The sequence below is a fragment of the Sitodiplosis mosellana genome, unplaced genomic scaffold (assembly GCF_009176505.1).
Source record: "Sitodiplosis mosellana isolate CC-2019 unplaced genomic scaffold, AAFC_SMos_1.0 Smas_scaffold_6197, whole genome shotgun sequence".
NCBI lineage: Eukaryota > Metazoa > Arthropoda > Insecta > Diptera > Cecidomyiidae > Sitodiplosis > Sitodiplosis mosellana.
This window is the reverse complement of record NW_022601438.1, coordinates 1,669,099-1,688,905: the sequence shown is the minus strand read 5'-3', so window position 1 is coordinate 1,688,905 and position 19,807 is coordinate 1,669,099. Positions and strand designations below refer to the sequence as shown.

Sequence of the window (19,807 nt, the reverse complement as noted above, 5' to 3'; positions counted from 1 at the left end):
GGCTTCAATCTTGATTTCTCTGAACCAAACAAATTAAATCGCAAAATGAATAATTGCTAGAATGTATTAGGTAACCGCAGAGTCTCATCTCTGATTGATATATATATATATATATATATACATGATCAATTCCAGATTTATATATGGCATCAATATCAATGCAGACTGATAAAAGCTTCGCCCACGTAATCACATCGATATATCCACATATGTATACACACATAATATTTTATTCGAATAAACTCAATCAATCGATTTAACTGATAATAATTTTCAATTTACTGAATTACGTGAAGCGATTATCAAATGTTACACGATTACACATAAAATGTGGCAATGTTCAGCACAACACGCTATTAATTATTATTTTCAATTAATGATCTTTTGCATGTAAATCCCATGTTTATTCCATCATCTCACTTTCTCTCTGTCTCTCCGTCTGCATTTTTGTCTGTGATCTGTATGTCATACAACTAAGAATTATTATCAAAAGCACGTGTCAATCGTCAATTTCATGCGCGGTAAAAATAGAGAATTCGCCAAGATTTATAGGGTCTCAATGGTGGCTGAATCTCGACGTTTTGCAAACAATACACTGTCGGAATTAGATCATTTCAATCACCACCACCACTAACAGTCCCCCACCCCATCTCATGTCTCAACTTTTACTAGCAAAAAGAAAACCCACATACACAAAGCTGCTTTATTCAATAAAACGATATGCGATTAACTCGATGTTTGTGTTTCCTTTATGAATAAACATAAAAATGCTCAGCGCGCTTACCATAAAGATATTTATATAAATAAAATGTGGAACGATGTTCGCCCTTTCCTCTCTCTCTCTTTCTCTCTCTCTCTCTCTCTCTCTCTCTCTCTCTCTCTCTCTCTCCCCTTCTCTCTCACATACATATTCACAAATACACACACACACTCTCTCTGTTTTTCTTCGATATGCAGCCGAACGCTCAGTGTGGTATAGAAAATTGCAGATATAAAGAGATAACAAACACTGAACATAATCGAATGAATGTGCGATATCAAAGAATTAAAGCACTTTTTATTGTTCTATGTGGTGTTTTTGTTTTCATCGCATACACCATATCCACAACACCCGCCATACTCTCTATGGTTTAACCATTTAATATGTGACTGTTTATGCGGTATTTCGCACAGAATAGTTCATTCTTTCGCATGGTTTTGCAGTGGTGTTGCATTTTATACACTATATTGAATTACGGGTTTTACATTATTACACGGGATGGAATCTTTGTACGGCAGTGTGTATGTGTGTGTGAGAGTGTTTTTGTTTTTGTGAAATCATGTATCGTAATTAACATAACTAAAATGAATTTACAATTGTATATTGCATATTGCACTGCCCTGGTCAATGATGTCGATGGTGATGATGATACAGATAGAGAACAAAATTGTGGTCTTTTGCCGTCGTAAAAACGAACAAACGGCTCTCGTAAATTTATTTTCATCGAACATATTGGGCATTTGTGTGATGTTGAACTGATGCCATGTTTTACCAACAATATTTGCTCAATTTTGACAAACAATGGACAATTCAAAGCTTTTGTATGTATTTTATATATATATATATCTACCAGCTATCCATAGAACATTTTATTTGACCTCTTGCCATTTCTTCAACCACGTTCAAACAGCAATTGTATGCATTTGAATTGAGTCGTTTGCAAAAAGCGGTTTTGAGTGCAACACATATAGAACAAGCAAAACGTTTCGTCTACAAATGCATAAACACAAGCGTATGTGTGTGTGTGTTTGAGTGAGAAAGTGCTGTAATAGAGTCGAAAAATATATACATACATTTCGACGCATTTGATTGAAAATTAATTGATAGGGCAGTGTCGTTATCCGAAATTACCCATTTTCCCTCTGGATGATGGTTGATTTATACCAGTGATTAACGAACAATTAAACTAAATGGCTTCGCTGAGATATGTGCGCTATCTGCCTCTCCCCTTCTCTCCATCTATGCAAGCAATGAAAAGCTTAATTAAACCAATAATTTAATAAGGTTCAATTACGGTGCACAGCATAAGATGTTAAAGTTCCAAAAATATACACACATTCTCATGGATTCTTGTGTCACACACTTTGTGTGTCAAAAAATAAAACGTTTCCATTTAAAATGGCCGTTTAACTCATTCATTAAGCAAATTCAGAGAAGTTTTCTACATTCATTGTATTCAATCGGAGATGGCCAAACTATTTGCTAGCTAAAATGAAGAATTGGTTACAGAAGCAGCAGCAGCAGGAGCAGCGATGACAGCAACATCACAACCACTTTTGGATGAGATGGCCTGTCTGTATCCAAGTGTTATTAAATATTCAAATCGAGCGAATTTCCATCAAATTACGCGATGAATTTTTCACGAGTGACATATCATCTCGGAAAGCTTCTCTCTCTCTCTCTCTCTCTCTCTCTCTCTCTCTTTTTCTCTTTCGCCTCATACAAATCGCAAACGGTAGCCGAGCATTTTTCCAACGACGAGCCATTTCCACCAATTTCTCTAAATAGTTTTCGAAGCCATCTGTATGTATCATTTTTTTCCTTCGTTCGTACCACCGGCTTCAAAATGTCATCGATCGATCGATACACTGAGCCTGTGGAATTTGAAACAACGTCATACCATTTCCAAGATTCAAACAAAAATGTTCCAAACGCTCTTATAATATATAAATAGAGATTTTCGGGGGAAGCTTTCGTAAAATAAACGTCGGCTGCTATATATAAATAGTATGTATACATATATATACCTATAGGTATATTCGTTTTTTTTAAGTGAACAAAATGGAACATTAACCAAATTGAACACATGTCTATGGCTTCCGTTTCCATCATCAAACAAATCAATCACATTTCTTATGCCAAATACACAAGCAAATGCTGCTAAATTTCGAAAATTTCTCCTTGACATTTGACTCCCCAAACAACGCAATAAACAACAATTGAATCAAAATTCAGGTGAATTATTTAGCATTGGCGATTCGATGGGGATTGATTAGGTGTGCAGCAAAATTTGCTGATGAACACTCAAGTATTGATGAAGAAATCGATAAGCTGATACAATGAACATTTGTTCGACGCAAAAACGACAAAGCAAAAAAGAGCCCTCACCGACATCGATATAATGGTGTTGAATGAAAATTAGGACTAATATATCCGATCCAAATCATTCGATTTCCATTTGCGTTTCGCTCGTTTTTACGTTATGCCAAAATGACGACTACGACGACGACGATGATCGGCCGCGGAGAGATATGCGAGATTATTCGGTGCCAATCAAATATGACGTACGATATTATGATATAATAATGATGTAAATTTATTTAAAATTGCTCGTGAAAATCCACGTGCATGCGCTCGCTTGCACCAAATCAACAACGGTTGGCAAACGAACCAAAACGAACCAACATTGAACATTCACCCAGAGCAATGTTACTTGCTCTCTCTCGCGCAATTGTAAAACACCGGGAATGATAATGCGAATCATCAGATGCTACCGAAAATATGGAACGGATGTAATTTTCCTTTTGCTCCGTTGCTTCGATTCACTTTTTGCTCATTGCCTCGTACTTCCCTCTCTCTCTCTCTTCCTCTATCTCAGCAAATGGTACAGCCTCAACCAAAAAATAAATTCCACCGCCACGTTCCGATGAGAGAGATGATATTGTGCATTGTGCTCACTGGGTCACAAATGAATATCACTTTCACGAAGTGGAAAACCCTGATAGAGAAATAGCATTATGTGAATAAAATTCATAATTTATGAATAGTTCCATATCGGTTGTTGTTGTTGTTTCTGCTGCTACTGTTTCACTTCGTATGTACTTTTCGGGATCATGACCCGGTCGAGCTCATGCCATTGATTCCTTGTCTTGAGTGAGCTTCACGTGTCAAGAGAGGGAAAAGGAGTTGCGAAAACACGGAACGCGTACTCGCGATTTGCGAGTTTTTTAAAATGCATCTTTGGAACAAGTATTTTGCGCCAAACATGTAAAACACTCAAGTTTAAAACACTCAAAATTGATCGAAATGCTATGCATGCGTGCACACCGCGGTGTTAATCTCATTCAGTTACCGAACAACGCTGGCGACCAGTCGCGATTCCAAATATCCATTTATTTTCTCTTTGGCCAAGCAGTACAGTATGGCTGCACCGTTAATTTTTTTTTTTTTAGGTAGCTAGAGTTTTGCCATTTATAATTTCCCGTTTTCGAATCTATCGTATAATGAAATTGGTCAGATTTTCCATTTATGAATTTTTAAAATGCGTTTCGTGAGGCATATACTCGTTCAGCATTGTGTGCGCATGGAATGCCAATTAGACAGTCAATGGACAATAAATAAAGTGGAAGCGATACAACGAACAAAAACGATGACACCGGGGGGAGGCTGGTGAACAAAAACCAATAACATAACGGAAAAAAACCACATTTTATATCGCTTGTGCCAATGCATTCACATATGTGACGCACAAGCTGCAAAAATGCCAAACAAATAAAACTTCACTTCGAAAACAATGGAAAATGAATGCCATTCCATTTGAAAATTAAACAAAGTTACACACACACACAATCTCCATCTCTTTCTCTCTTCCTCTGTGTATACATATAACCCCTCTGTCTCTATTTCTACATCAAATGCATGGATTCAATATAATAAATTATTAATCGCAGTTCAACGAGCACAAACAGTGCCATTCTCTTTTTATGTACACATGTGTATGTGCTTTTTTTTGTTTATCAAAAGTGGCAAATCAAAATGTTGGCTTTTCGTGAGCCCGAGTTTTGTGCTGAATGGAACCGCTTTTATTCGTCGATTAGCCCGTGATATTTCAATTGGCCACAGAAGAAATGTCTATATGCACTGAGAGAGAGAGAGAGAGAGTAACAAAGCGGTAGTTTGTTAATTTATCTAGCATAAAATCAATAGCAAACATCGATTGTGTCTATCGAAAAGTTTTATTGTGGATCGATTTTCTCTTTTCTTCTGCTCCATCTCGTTACTTTGTTGCGGGACAAAATGAAAAATGGCGGCGCACACATTCCATTGTATGCCAAACATTACACAGTATTTTTTTAGAGAGGAAGAGAGATGAGCGGAGAAAAAAACCTTGTTTGTCGAACGGATCTTTTCCCGTATGGAAGAGAAATTCAACCATTTTTCCCACCGCGTCTAAATTTATACTTTTCCATTTTTAATTTATCGAGAACCCGAAACTTCCCTTCACCTCGAATGCGATGGCACGTCGCATTTCGATTGTTTTCATTGTTGCTATTGCTTTGCCAATGATGTACCATGTATAGTTGATCTCACCGCACAGATATTGGTTGAACTTTTCTGTATTTAATTACTGCTTATATATATATATTTTTTTGTTTCAACTGTCGATTGATACGTGACAAAATGAAATTAGCAAAGGGCAAAGTGACGAGGAGGGTCGCTCGTGGGGGAATAGCATTAAAATTGGTGGCAACAAAATACATCACCGAAGTACAAGTCTATCATCAAAAAGCGAGCGAACGCGCGAGCAAGTGATGTGTGACCGATGGCCGAGCAACGGCCACGATCAAATGGAAATTTCAAGTGAAACGACAAAAGTTGGTAATATTTAAAACTTAAAGTTGTAGAAGCTGGCCGCAACGTTACGTCAGCGATGATTCAGCCGTACTCTTTTGCTGTTAACGTTGTTGGCCGAGACACATATAAGAGCTGAAGAAGAAGCACGGCAGTATACACGGGATAACAAACGACAAAAGCTGGTATTATTTGATGATTGGTTGAATTGAGGTAATATGTTTATGTGTCACTTTATATTTATATATCAGCCAAGTCGCACTGTGTACGGGGATGATACAGAACCGAACTGAGTCAAACCAGCAAGGCAATTGTGTGTGTGTGTGATACATGAGAAGAGAGAAAAAAAACGAAGTGTATTATATAAATTAATGGTTAAATAACCGTTGCTTATTGCCTTTTGGTCAAACTGTTCGGAAATGTTTGTGTTTTGTGTGCCCGACGACCATGTCGAAGAGCACAGACTGTCGCTGTCGCTGCCACTTTCCCCCTCTCTCCCTCTCTCTCTCTCTCTCTCTCTCTCTTTCTGGTCCTGTATTTTTCTCTGTCGTTGATTTCTCTTTTGCGTTCGTGATAAATCGTGTGCGTTTATGTTTACATATCCGAATGGAGATTTTTTTTGTTGTTGTTGTTGTTGTTGTCGTCGATGGTGTGCTGTGTGTCGCACACACTTGACTCCGAGCGACTTTTGGGTGTTATGTCAAATTTTATGTGTGTATAGTTTGATAGCTTTCGGTAGTTTTTTATGATTATTATTTTTATTTGGTGTGTTCTCGAATTTCTCTCTCTCTCTCTCTCGTTTTGTGTTCGTTTGTGATTTTATTCTGATGAGAATCGAGTCGGGTCGTGTCGAGACAAGTCAGAGCGAAAGAAAATAAAGGGAACAGGATACACTTGAAATCGACGGATGAAATGGAAGTTGAGCTCCATTGTCACTGCCATTCCATTCCATTGAAAGCGTTCATGTTTTTTTTTAGTATCGATGCGTATACGGCCACAGGCGATACTTTCTCTAATATTTTCAGAAACATTTTTTTTCTTCATTTTACTGTTGCTATTGTTGCTGCTGCTATCTTTCATTCGTCCTTTGTGGTCGTTGTCAAAATGTTTTTTTTTTCTCCGCAACTCAATCTTTTCTGTTCGCTTCCATTGGAATGTTTTCTTTTCGATCCTTTATTCTTTGTTGTGATTTTTCTTTCTTTTTTTGTTGTCGTTGCTAATTTTTTTGTTCCTGTTCCGTTCAATGTCTCGCAAATGTGGTTCATCTTCCAATTTCCATTGGAGGCCGACTGATGGGCCAAAATGATATACTCTTACTCTCTCGGAAATGTTTATGTCAATTTACACGCCGCACTCTCGTTCACTTTCCTTCATCTCTCTCGCTCTTTTCCTAATTTTCATCTCGTCGCCGCATCATATCATTAAACGAAGAAATGGCTGAGTATGCGTTCGATTCACATAGATAAATAATAATACCAGAAACAATACAGATCGAAGGAGAAAAGAAAAAAAGTCGGTCTGACTTAAGATTTGCTACGTTTTTCCGATAAAAACCACTGTGCATCAGTTCGATTCAGTGCTCCTTTTATTTTTTTCACATTCTTCTCACATAGAACTACATTAAAAATGCCGCGGCACTTTCCTGGCAGTGTATGTGTCTCTGTATGTGTGTGCGTGCTTTTGCGAGTTCGCAAAGGAACATATAGCCGCAACGTCAATTAAGATTTTGACATGGAAGACTGATAAATCTTTAATCGTTGAAAAACAACGAATTGTGTGTATTGTATTGTTTACATACATAAATATGTATCGTTGTGTTCGCATGTACATTTGGTTGGAAAACGTTTGTTAATGAAGGTTAACGTTCTGCTATATGCTACTACTGCTTATATAGAGGAGCCGCTCATGCTCATGTTTGTTTATGTTTTTAACGTAATCTCCCACATTCCATCTCATACAATCAGTATTTTTGCTTGTGCTTCTTCTATGTCTCATTGTTACTTTTCAATTCCACCATTCAATCTTCCCGAATGGCATTCTCACATTGATTCTTGACGCATTTCACAATTCAATTTTGATAGATACTCAAACTTCGGCGAATAGTTTTATACTTGTACGTGTGTGTTCAGTTCAATATGTGCTTTCCGTTCATGGATTTTCGATGTAACCGTCTGATAGACAAAAATAACAAAGATGCTCTTGAATTGTGAAATATGTGCTTTGCATTCGTGATAGATAGATTCACTGTTGTAGTCAACTTGAACTGCTGCTCAATTTCCCATTGCAAACAACACAATTTTGTTGAAACTTTGCTGAAATTAGTCAATAAAAAGGTAAATGGCGCTTTTACTCACTTAGATTTCGGCGCGGTTGTTTCGGGAATGAGGATGGCAACGATGATAAAACAGTCACTTTAAGAGAACTGTTTGGATGCAAATAAAATACACACAATTTTGCTCCCGGGATAGTTTTGAATGTTTGTTTGTTTGGGGCAACTTGAGTTTCAGCACTTTTGCTTTTCTTCAATGAGACAATTTCCACTTTGCACTTAAAAACACAGTTAATTTCAATTCGATTTCCAGTTTTTGCAATTCAGTCTGTTTCCGTTCTTAGTTTTGGTTCTAGAATTTGAGCGTGATGTTGAACACAATTGAGCGATTAACCAAACAAAAAGTTATGATTCCCTTGAAAACAGACCATTTCAATTCACAAACGTGTACACAGTTCGGATCTCTTCAATTTAAAACAACAACAGCATTGAGGTCTTGCTGTTCGTGATGTGGATGCAGCGAAGCGTGCATTTTGCCCGCACCGTAGAACGATTCAATTGGTACTAAAATTGAAAACGGTAAAAATAAAACACCATTCAATTCAATCGACTCCAAAACTAGTATACACGTATACACACACACACACACACACACTCACACTCACACGAGGGGGCAACACATTCGACGCAACTGTCTTCCGATGTCCTTTCCACGCGTTTGCTCCATATTTTCCATCATGCACACACAAAGAGCGCACTTGCTGTGTTGTGATTTTCTCAATACGGATGGAAAAAGTCCCCCTTTTCGTAACGGAGAGTGAAAAGCAAAATACGGCTATGGTTACAAACACTGCTTTGTATTGACAAATCTACACATGCACATACACATACACATGCTTCGGCACATTGACGAATGCCACGGTAGGTTAGATGGAAAGAACATTGCCAATGCGCGTGTTTTGTCAAATGTTCACGTGCATATTGCCGTCAGAAGAAGAGATACACACATTTGTATTCGCGTTGTATTTGCTCAGCATGATGGTGTGCTGTGCTTAACCACGCACGAGGAGCAAATCGCATGAAATTCAATGTTGAAACAATAAATGGCGAGCGAGAGAGAAAGAGAACGCTCTTCAATTTGGCGTTTTACGCGTTATGCAGAAGGCAAAGTAAAATGGCTATTTCCAGTGGTAGTCAAAGTCGATGTTGCCCATTATTCGCATTGTGACGAGAAACCATAATCATCTCTGTTTTCATTTTGCTGAAGACCAAATCCTCTGCTTTATCCGACATGACATAAGCCAAGTCGCTCTCACTTTGTCGATGTGAGTGTGTACGTGTGTGCGTGTTGCGGCTTCAATACATCAAACCATTTCTATAGAGATGTACAATGTTGGGGAAAATGCATGCATTCACCGACTGGGTTGTATTTGTACGGCGTTTGAAATTCTACAACCAAAACTCCACATTTTGTTGTTGCAGATGCTGGTGCTGATGCTGGTGTTGTTACTTTTCTTTTCCTTACACCAACCGAGCGAGAGAAAAAGATAGCGTAAAGTGTGCTCAAATGTGCACTTCTCACGCGGCACTGCTCGTTGTCTCAACAACAACATCCCATCTAACATTCAGCGTAATTGTACACGCTGCTTTGCCTCTGCATTGTGTAATATGAGAGCAAAAAAGCGGTATTGCTGCACATAAATGTGAATATTTTTCATATCAGTTTAGTGTCGCATGCCAGCGACAGTCGAAAAATACAGTCTGATTAACTTCGAAACGACACAGACCCCAAACGCAGTAGTAGAAAAAGAATTTGTATAGGCTGATGCTGACATATGGATTACACTTTGGCTTATTTGGGTGAAAAATAAAAAATAGACTCCGGCTAACGCATTTCAGCCCGTTCATTCGATTCGTACCAAGCAAAAAACAAACAATTACTCTTTTTTTTCTTTTTTTTTTCTTATATTTGCGTGACGACTTTGACATTGGCGCACATAAAAAGTAGATTAATCTTTAAGCCGAAAATTGTTTTGGTTTCTTTATGGTCCCCCCTCTCTCTCAACTCAAATCAAGATATTTTAATGATTTTAATGCCGAAGATTAAGTTTTCCCGATTCAGCGGTGAAGTGATGAGAGTAGGGAATTTCTTCGGTCTCGATTGGATCTCGTTCCATCAGAAGCGCATCATCGGTATTCCAATTTCTTTTAAAGCCATAGCTCGTCGGCAATCTTTCCTTTTAGGAAATTTCCCTCGTTTCCTTCACAATTTAATCGTTTTGCATAAGCCCTTGATGTTTTTAAAAATGGCTAATTAAGGGAATTTTTTTCGACAATACCAAATTGTTTGGAAATATTCATCCCCTTCAAAAAGTTCATTGTAACGTGTTGCCAACAGTTACTGTAGCTAATACACACATTTGTTTATATCTGCAATTTTAATACGACGGCAAACGAGAAAATAACATACATTTCGTATTCATCGCGACGACTAGTTTTGTATTCCACTTCAATAATAATAATAATAATAACAAAACGAGGTTGACGGTTCTGTGTTTGTTGCGCATGCACAGAACGCACGCGGTAGGAGAAAAAAAAGACATTCACACAACGATGCGATGGGACCAGCAATGACGATAGTGATGATGAAGCCGGAAAGAAGAAGAACAAAACCAAGAGAGAGAGAGAGAGAGAGAGAGAGAGAGAGAGAGAGAGAGAAAACGGAAGCAAATCAATGAGGATAAAAGAAACATCATCATTCTTTTCATCTTTTTTTCAAGTCTTTTGATGTCGAAATAGCAGGATTCGGTGTTTGACACGTTTTTAATGGCTTGTTGATTTGACCAAATGTTCAACGATTTGAAATGCACGACGTTCGTTGCGAAAGGAGAAAGTGAGAGATAGAGAATAAAAAACTGCAAACAAAACACTTATCGTCCCTATATGAAGAGCTCTTTCAGTGTTTGTTTCTTCTCTTTTTCGTTTTACATTCAAAATCAAACTCAACGGCAAAAATAAACCACTAAAAACATTCATTTCAAACGTCGATTTGATATGTATGTGTGAATTTTTGTTCGAAAATTTCCAATTGCGCGCTTTTATACGCTTTTGAAGGATTACGGGGAAAAAATGGATTCTTCAATTACTTTTTAGCAACTCAAATGAAAATCATTGATCAGCCTCAACACAAACAAGCGAATTTAAAAGCATCGAGAATGCAAACTGTACCTGATGATACATAATCAAGCGGCTGCCTGTGAATTGCATTTGTCGTCTGTTGCTCTTCAATTGTGCAATTTTTCAATGATGCACTGCTGCTGTTTCTGCTGCCACTCTGCGACTCAATGATCATCTGTCGTTTGTTGAGTGCCGTTTATTTCGGTGACAAGCGGCGTGAGCGCACACGACACACAACATTTCTCTCTCACAAAAGCTTTTAATCTTTCACGTAGCTCTACTAAAATTCATTCCTCTCTTTTACGTTCCCCCTTTCTCTCTCTCTCCCTCGTTGAAAAATCACCGAAGCAGGAAATGTTTGTTACAACAACCAACGCAAAATCTATGAATATTTAAATATCTTTTTTAAGGCAGACATATTATTAAATTCACCGAATTCAGCTTTGTTATGATGCGTGGCTGAGTTTAAAAGTCGAGAGAGACAACGATTGCATAGGTTATCATAACATGAACTCTGTTGAAGAATTGGCTGAAATTCCACACAAACACACACGCACATGATTATGCATACACTCAGGCAACCCAATCAATTTGGCGCACGTTTATATTTTGTGAGCAATCCGCTTGATACTGTTCCATACCTCTTTATTTCATTATGAATTTGCCCTTAAGCAGTTTAATGTTATTTCCCATTTCGACGTCAATAGCAAATTTTAATGGAAAGACACCAACAAAATTGCACGCTGTTGTTTAAATTGGCGCTTCGGATTCATCTGAGAATCGACCTCTGTTTTTCGGTCTCCTTTGAAACGTGTATCAAATCAAAACAATTAATTACATTGATTGTAACATTGGCAAGAATGACGGAATGACGGAGCAGAAATTGATTGACATTGAAATGTATTTTTATCTTCTACAATTCGCGTATACATCGCAAATGGTGAAATCAAATACGTAAAAAGAACAAATCAAAACACACACGTCTATTCACTTTATAACTTTATCATTCAAGTGGTAAATCAATTGATATCAAAGCTACTGCAAACTGGTTTTAAATGAAGTACATATAGCAATCAAGCCAATGAGTCGTGATTGTTCTCTATTTTATTCGCGCCTCATCCCAATTTAGTACACAAACGTAGTGCAAGCGAAGAAGATGTTTGAATTCAGTGGCGTAACGAGCTTTCTATTATTTACCCTGGTGATTACGGTCATTGTGCGCGTGTTTTATTCGTTAGTGGTTAAAAATTGGAATTACTTTTCGGAGCGCAATGTTGAGTTCAAGAGAGGCCTACCGTTACTGGGAACAATGTATCCGACAATGTTGGGAAAAGAATCAATGGCCATTTCATCGCTAAATCTCTACCAAAAATATTCGGACCGAAAGTTTGTTGGAATGTATGAAATTGGCGGCACACCATCGTTCATGGTTATTGATCCGGATCTTATACGCGATATTACCATCAAAGACTTTGACTATTTTGTCAATCACTATTTTCAATTGGATAAGAAACTGGACCCACTGTTGGGACGAACATTGTTCAGCATGTCAAATCAGTCGTGGCGTGATATGCGAACCACAATGAGTCCACTATTCACTGGGAGCAAAATGCGACACATGCTAACGCTGATGATTGAAAAAGTTCGAGATTTCAATGCATACATTCGGGATGACATTACGTCAAAGACAAGAACAAACGGTCGAGAATATAATACGATGGATTTGATGATGCGTCTGACAAATGATATCATTTCATCGTGTGCATTTGGACTCGATACAAACACGCTCAAAGAGCCCGAAAATGAATTCTATAAAATGGGAAAGGAAATTGCGTATGCAATCATGGGCGTGAAAGCATTGTTTTTGCTGGCTTTTCCAAAAGTGGCCACATGGCTTGGTCTTAAAATTTTGAACGATCAACATGACAATTTTTTCCGCACCGTTATACATAATACAATCGAAGAGCGGCAGAAGAAGAACATTGTTCGCAATGACATGTTGAACTTGCTGCTGTTGGCAAAGGAGGGCAAATTACATGATCAAAATGATAACGAAAGCGATCAAGATACCGGATTTGCAACGATTTCGGAAATGATTACCGCAAAAACCACGCAAAAATTGAAGAGTAAGTTCTTTTCCATGTTTGGCTTGAATCGAATTTAAGAAATCCGAATGAATGCATTGAACGGATTGAATGTTTCTTCTTAGACTGGACCGATGATGATTTGGTGGCGCAGTGCGTCATATTTTTCTTAGCTGGATTCACTGGGGTGTCAACTACATTCTGCTTTTTGTGCTACGAGCTATCATTGAATCCTGACATTCAAGGAAGACTCTATGACGAAATTACTGAGACGAACGAACAACTCAATGGCAAACCGTTAACTTTCGAAGCATTACAACGAATGAAATATCTAGATATGGTGATGATGGCGAATTTATTCCAAGAAAAAAATCCGTCGTTGTTTTCGACCAAAAGCAATTTCATAAATAATCTCTTTGATAGGTGGTTTCCGAAGTGCTTCGCAAATGGCCAGTCGGAACAATGATGGACAGAGCAGTTAGTAAACAGTATTTAATGGAAGACAATGACGGAACAAAAGTTTTGCTGCAGCCAAACAATGTGCTTTGGATTCCCGTATTTGGAATCCAACGAAATCCAAAATTTTATCCAGACCCAGAAACATTTGATCCAAATCGCTTCAATGACGACAATAAAAAGAACATTCATCCGAGTACTTATTTACCATTCGGAAGTGGGCCACGTGCATGTATCGGTTCGTAGTAGATTTTTTTCGTTAGCTTGTCAATGGACAATAATTTTTGATTATTTTTCATACATCTTTTTTTTCTCAGCATCACGATTCGCATTGTTGCAATTGAAGACGGTCATTTACCACATTCTATTGGACTTCAAAATCGAACCATCGTCGAAAACTCCGATACCCTTGATTCTTAAAGGTGGAACCAATGCCCTTGATCCAGTTGGTGGATTCTTCAATCAACTCACACTTAGGAATTGAAATGAATTTTAAACATTTTGAATGATTGCAAATAAACCTGGTAAAAACATTACCGCCTATGTGATCTTTGTTCAATTAACTTATCCAATCTTGCGTTATTTACCTATTATTAACAGTAGAATGAGCAATTGATTTTTTGATGTTGAAATAACAGGAAATATATGAATGTCCGAGAATGAAAACGCAACTTCTATTCACAACACATATAAGTGAAACAAAAATAAAAAATTTATTGAAATGAAACAACAAAATTCGAATTTTTTCAAAGTGTAACAACAAAAAAGATTTTTTTAAAGTGTAACAAGGGTATGTTGTTACACTTACTACATACCGATGTTACACTTTTAAAAAATCTTTTTTGTTGTTTCATTTCAATAAATTTTTTATTTTTGTTTTACTTATATTTGTTGTGAATAGAAGTTGCGTTTTCATTCTCGGACATTCATATAAAAGTCTTCAACTTGATAAAGAATATGGTGCTCATCGACACAAGCGGCTTCGCTTCGATCTATTTTATTCAATATGTGAAAAGTACTTCTGAAAATTACTATCATACTTGAATACACAGAACTTAATTGTCGCCGACTATGTTATTCACCAACAAGGGATTTTGTTTTTGAGGCGTAACTCTTCAACAAATCAAAATATCGGCAAATTATTCTGGCTTATTTAAAGAAAATGTAATTTTCCACAGATTTATCCTTTAACATTCCCAAAATTAATCGCCATACATCCTTGAAAAATCGAAAAAAAATCAATAGTGAGAAAAATCGAAAAGTCGGGTTGTGTTGAAACTAATATTGGCCAGACTGAAGAACGGTCAAAGTTGGATGGTGGGAACATTATAAACCATATAACTTGAAAAAACTGAATCAACTTCAGCCGATCACATGATAAATAATGGTCACAATTTCGCTCGGGTTCCAGTTTTTTAAAGCAGGTGAATAACTCAAAATATCTGAATTTGAAGAATTGAAAACGTGTGTCTGTCGAGAGTGTTTGCGATTAAAAAATATCCTGTATTGGAATATATTGTCACCAGAGAAGATGAAAGTAGGCTCGCAAAAACCGAAGAGTCATCACTTGAAGAGCTATTATTTCTCAACCAAACGTCCTAGAATAGCACGCATTTCTTAGCTGTGGAGGTCAGCTTCGAAACTTTTCTTCGAAAGAAATTATAGCTATTTTCGAGTCGTAATTTTGACCAAAGACCTCAGAAAAAAAATTAGTCGTCTTGCAGGGGCAAACATCCGTATTCGTCTTGCAAAATTACTACTCGAAAAAAGAATTCAAGTTTAACTATATGTGGTTTCAAAGCTGACCTCCACAGCTAGGAAATGCGTGCTATATGATCTCTGATTTTCACTACAAATCTGCCATTTCATTCATAGAATATTGCAAGGATGATGAAAATTCCGGTGGATTTTTCACTCTTCGATACTGAATTTCTTTTGCGTTCCTCATTAAAATTATTTTTGCATCCAAACATGAAGATTGAATTGCATGGTTTTGTTCTTTGCTGAATAGCAGTTATTATTCAATATTGATTATATTTCGTATGGCTTCCAATTTTCGATTTTGGTAAGTGTGGATGCGATACTGATATGTATGTATTATCCATCGGAATAATTAATTAGTACGAAAAATTCATTTTGTATAATAAGTGCTGTTTGTAGGTGGAAGCTAAATAAGCATTTAAATTGGTAGTTTTCTTACAGATTCAAAACAATCATATCTTTTTGCTGATAAAGTTGTCTGCATTCTTATATTTACCATTAAAATTGTGTACTTTTTCATTGAGATTTGAAGGAAGAAAAGCAAGGACTGAGTATCACTTCAGTGATAAATAAAGATAAGAACTTTTGAAAATATGATTTGAAATATAATTGAAATATATTAGTCTAATTGGCTAATTTTATTTAATTCGAATGAATCATTACAATGTAGGAGTGCATTCAGTTAATTAGCAAGAATGAAAGTGTTTTTCTCTCTTACCTTTACCGCCTGTGAGATGAGACGTGTTGTGATGCCAATGCTTTTCTTTGGCATTTGTTTACCTCGCAGCTCTTCCTTTAGACATTTGATTGTCTGTTGTTTGATTTATTTGTTATGATTTTGTTGCCATAAATATGGCGATGAGTGTGTTTGTGCGATGTGCTAATCGTGAATTGTGCTCGTGTTGTGCATTCTCATCGCGCTTCATCGTTGCAAGAGCGTAGTCACAATTAGGCTTGTTCCGTACTAGGGGTTTCACGCAAACTCGAAGGCCGAAGATTTTACTAAATAGCTGGAAATAAAACCATTTTATGTGTAAACTATAGATATGGCTTCTTTTTATTCATAAACTCAAATTTTTTAGAATTTTTTGAATCTAAAAATTCTGAAAGTGGGTTTTGGTGGATCCCCAGGATTGTTCAAAACCGCTCCTGGTTCTGGAAGTGGATCCTCAGGATGGACCAGGGCCATTGTCAAACCCAGTCTGATCCATCCTGAAGATCCATCAAAGCCCACTTCCAGAACCGGGAGCAGTTTTGAACGATCCTGAGGATCCTCAAAAACTCACTTCCAGAACATAATTTTCAAGGTGAATGTTGAAATATTTCGAAATAATACGGATTTTGGTGAATCCCAGAGAATGTGAGAGAAAAGAGAGAAATATTGAAATTTTTAGATGAATTTTAAGTTGCGTGGAACCCCTAGGTTCCGTATGTAGTGTTTGTACTCTTTGCTGTGCACTCTTGCTGTAATAATTATGAAGCAGCCACAATATTGCGATTACAATGTGTAATAAGCTTATTTTTTCGGGCTCGGTGTTCCCCGTTGTGTGTGTGTGTGTATGAATAGGTGATCGTGTCGTTCGTACGAACATTATTATTCATAATTTCTTCGTTGTAAAATATTGAGTCGTAAGGGATGACTTTTACTGAGTGGTTTCAGTGTAAAACACATCATCATCAACAACGAAAGCATCTTGAATAATATATAAATAGAAAACAATAAAAAAAAAATACGACTTGGCTTGGAAACTAAATGCTTGTAATTGTCGAGCGTTCGTGCGAGCGGAAGTGACACAATGTACGAGTGAAAATGGGGAAAGAGACACAGGTGCTGGAATAGATTATGTGAGTGCCGAAAATTCGGGCGATAGCAACGCATTTTTAGCACTACATGAAATGTAGAGCTACTTATCTTGTTTTTTTTTTCTTAATACTTTTTGAGTACTGAAACAATAAATAATTAATTTAAACCAAAGGCAGTTAATTTCAAAAAAAGAAATAAAACCAAGATCTTGTAATTCATTTTTGAAATAACTGAGAATTTTTTTTTTCTGTACTTTGTTGCAAATAAATATATTACTTCAATTTCATGTAGTGCGCCAAAAAATATTTTGTTGTGAAACAACAAAATAGAAAAGTAATTAAAATTTCAAGAACGCAGAGCGAAGCGACGCTCTGCGGTCTTGTTTTTTCTGGAGCGCAATACACATTTACGCACCATTTTCCAAGCATTCAAAACGGGTAACTTGGACCTTTTAAACTTTGCTTTCTCGCTGTGTGAGACAATGTATTGTGTGGTTTTTTCTTTCATTTGAAAACATGACGATATAAAAAAAATGAAAAACTCTATATATTTGGGTCAACACTTGCCATAAATCAAATTGAAATTTCGTATTTGAATTATTGTCATTTCTTTTTCGAAGCGTTAACGCAAAGAGTGACGAATATTTTATCGTTATTTAATGAAAAGTTAAATGTTTCGAATGCCGAAAACAACGTTGAACTATTCTGTTAGAAGAAACAGAAGGAAAAATAAATTTGGTTGCTTTATGCACAACACTTATGCACACTTCCAACGCTATTGTGCCGATAAAATGGAAAGGATACTCTCCGCTTGATCTAATGGAATTCATGCGAATCGCAAAAGATATACATTTACAATCTGAGTTTATTAAACTAGGTGCTTTGCAAAGGAGGTATGTATGTAAATATGTATGTATATAAGTGTGTGTGACTGTGTGCTTCTTCGTTGGTATCTTCAGCTTCGGTTTATATTTTGCGTTCCAAGAAATCGTCAATATTAAATCATCTTTGCTGCACAGCGGGAGTTTTTATTTCGGTACGGTTTTATTCGATTATTGCCCGACAGGTAAAAACATGTTCTTCATTATTTGCTAGAGAAAAAAAAAACAACTCAAACACCAAAGGGGAAAACACCAGAGAAAATAACTTGCGAAAAAAAAACACTGGAAAATCGCATGCAACAATAAAATCAAGCTGAGAAAGTTTCATTTCCATGCTGTAAATATTTACAAGCATAATGCACGCAATCTTAAAACCGTATTTACACTTATCATCTGTTATTATAGAATCCACTTGGCGCTGGAAAAAAAGCGTTCTTGAATGGAAAAAAGCTGCCAGTGTATGCACTGCAAAACAACTTTGGCATTATTATTTCCCCCTTCATTCCATCTTTGTCGTCTTCGACGAATAAACAGCACACGACACGATAGAGGACAGAGTGAGAGAGCGAATTCGGGAGGATAGAAGAGAGTAAATTGGAGGCAAAGAGTGCGAGAATAAGAGAGAAAAAAAAGATGAAGCGAACGCGTGTACAGAGACAAAAACGAATATAGTTAATTTGTGCACTATTCGTATGCACATTGTACACTGCAACTGCACTGCATATTCTGTATTGTTGTGGTGTGTTGGAGGTTTTTCTCTCTTTAATTTCTTCATCCCAGAAGCGGGAAACGCTTTGTGTTTTGCTCCTTTGATTTGTAGACTACATATGGCAAAACGAAAGAAAAAAAAACCTACGAGGAATAGTTTTAGTTTTAGTTGCGAGTTTAAAAGTTTTCTTATCGCGAACACTGCAGATGGATGACTGGTTTTAAACTTGCCTTAAGAATGATCTCAGTAAATGATTTTGAACTACTTTCTACTTGCTCAAACTAGAACACAAAGCTCCTCTCTCCGTTTTCTTCTTCCTAATGTTTTTTTTCTCGTTAGTGTGTTCTTTCTCAGTGAACAAATGTTGTTAGATTTTTTTTTTTTTTTTTTTTGATACAAGGAATTACAAAACAATTTTTGGGGATGCCACAATGGTGAACAATTATGATTTCGTGGGATGCGAAGACAAAAACAGAGAAACCCATTTTTCGTTGCTACAACGTGAACGACGTTCTTTTCACTCATATTCTCGGGTAATTGAGTGGATGATCATGTTTTTCGTACGACAAGGACATTTTGACTAAATTGCCACGATAATGAAATCTTAATTAAAACATTGTCAACACTATAATCCGCACTCATCGTTGTCGTTGCGAATAAATGCTGTCCAACGAAAACGCTTTAAAACGTCGTTCAAAGTTGGAATTAATCGGCATTTAATGCTGCAATAAGATTAATTGATTAATAACACCCTTAGTTATTTTCATATTAATTATTCCCAAACGATACAATATCGAGACAATCCATGCTTTTGAACTTTTACATTCTATACAAAATACACCAATAATATCAACAACACTATCTTCTTAGATCATTCCAACGCACTCAATCGATTTTTCAGGAAATGTTTCCCTTCATCTTGCACGATTTAATACATCTTGAATGAAAAAAATTAATATATAAATATTAAGATTAAATATTAAGATGGCAGGAGTGCCGAATTGAATTCCAGGATGACGTTTCCAATTGTAGATTCATGTAGTGTTCTTACATTTT

General features: G+C 36.7%; 2 protein-coding genes across 2 annotated transcripts in view; one reads left to right on the top strand and one right to left on the bottom strand.

The window, feature by feature from the left end:
- Positions 1–8,431, bottom strand: part of LOC129577604 (uncharacterized) — a 71,734-nt gene extending 63,303 nt beyond the window's left edge. Inside the window, exon 1 of the mRNA XM_055464982.1 lies at positions 7,966–8,431. The gene's annotated coding sequence lies outside the window, so the exon portion shown is untranslated. The remainder of the gene's footprint in view (positions 1–7,965) is intronic.
- A 3,709-nt stretch (positions 8,432–12,140) lies between these two features.
- On the top strand, positions 12,141–14,164 carry LOC129577603 (cytochrome P450 9e2-like). The gene is made up of 4 exons (XM_055464980.1): positions 12,141–13,183; positions 13,267–13,481; positions 13,565–13,835; positions 13,915–14,164. The coding sequence occupies exons 1-4, from the start codon at positions 12,214–12,216 to the stop codon at positions 14,079–14,081; spliced, it is 1,623 nt and encodes a 540-aa protein (XP_055320955.1). The 5' UTR covers positions 12,141–12,213; the 3' UTR covers positions 14,082–14,164.
- Positions 14,165–19,807: the final 5,643 nt, after the last annotated feature.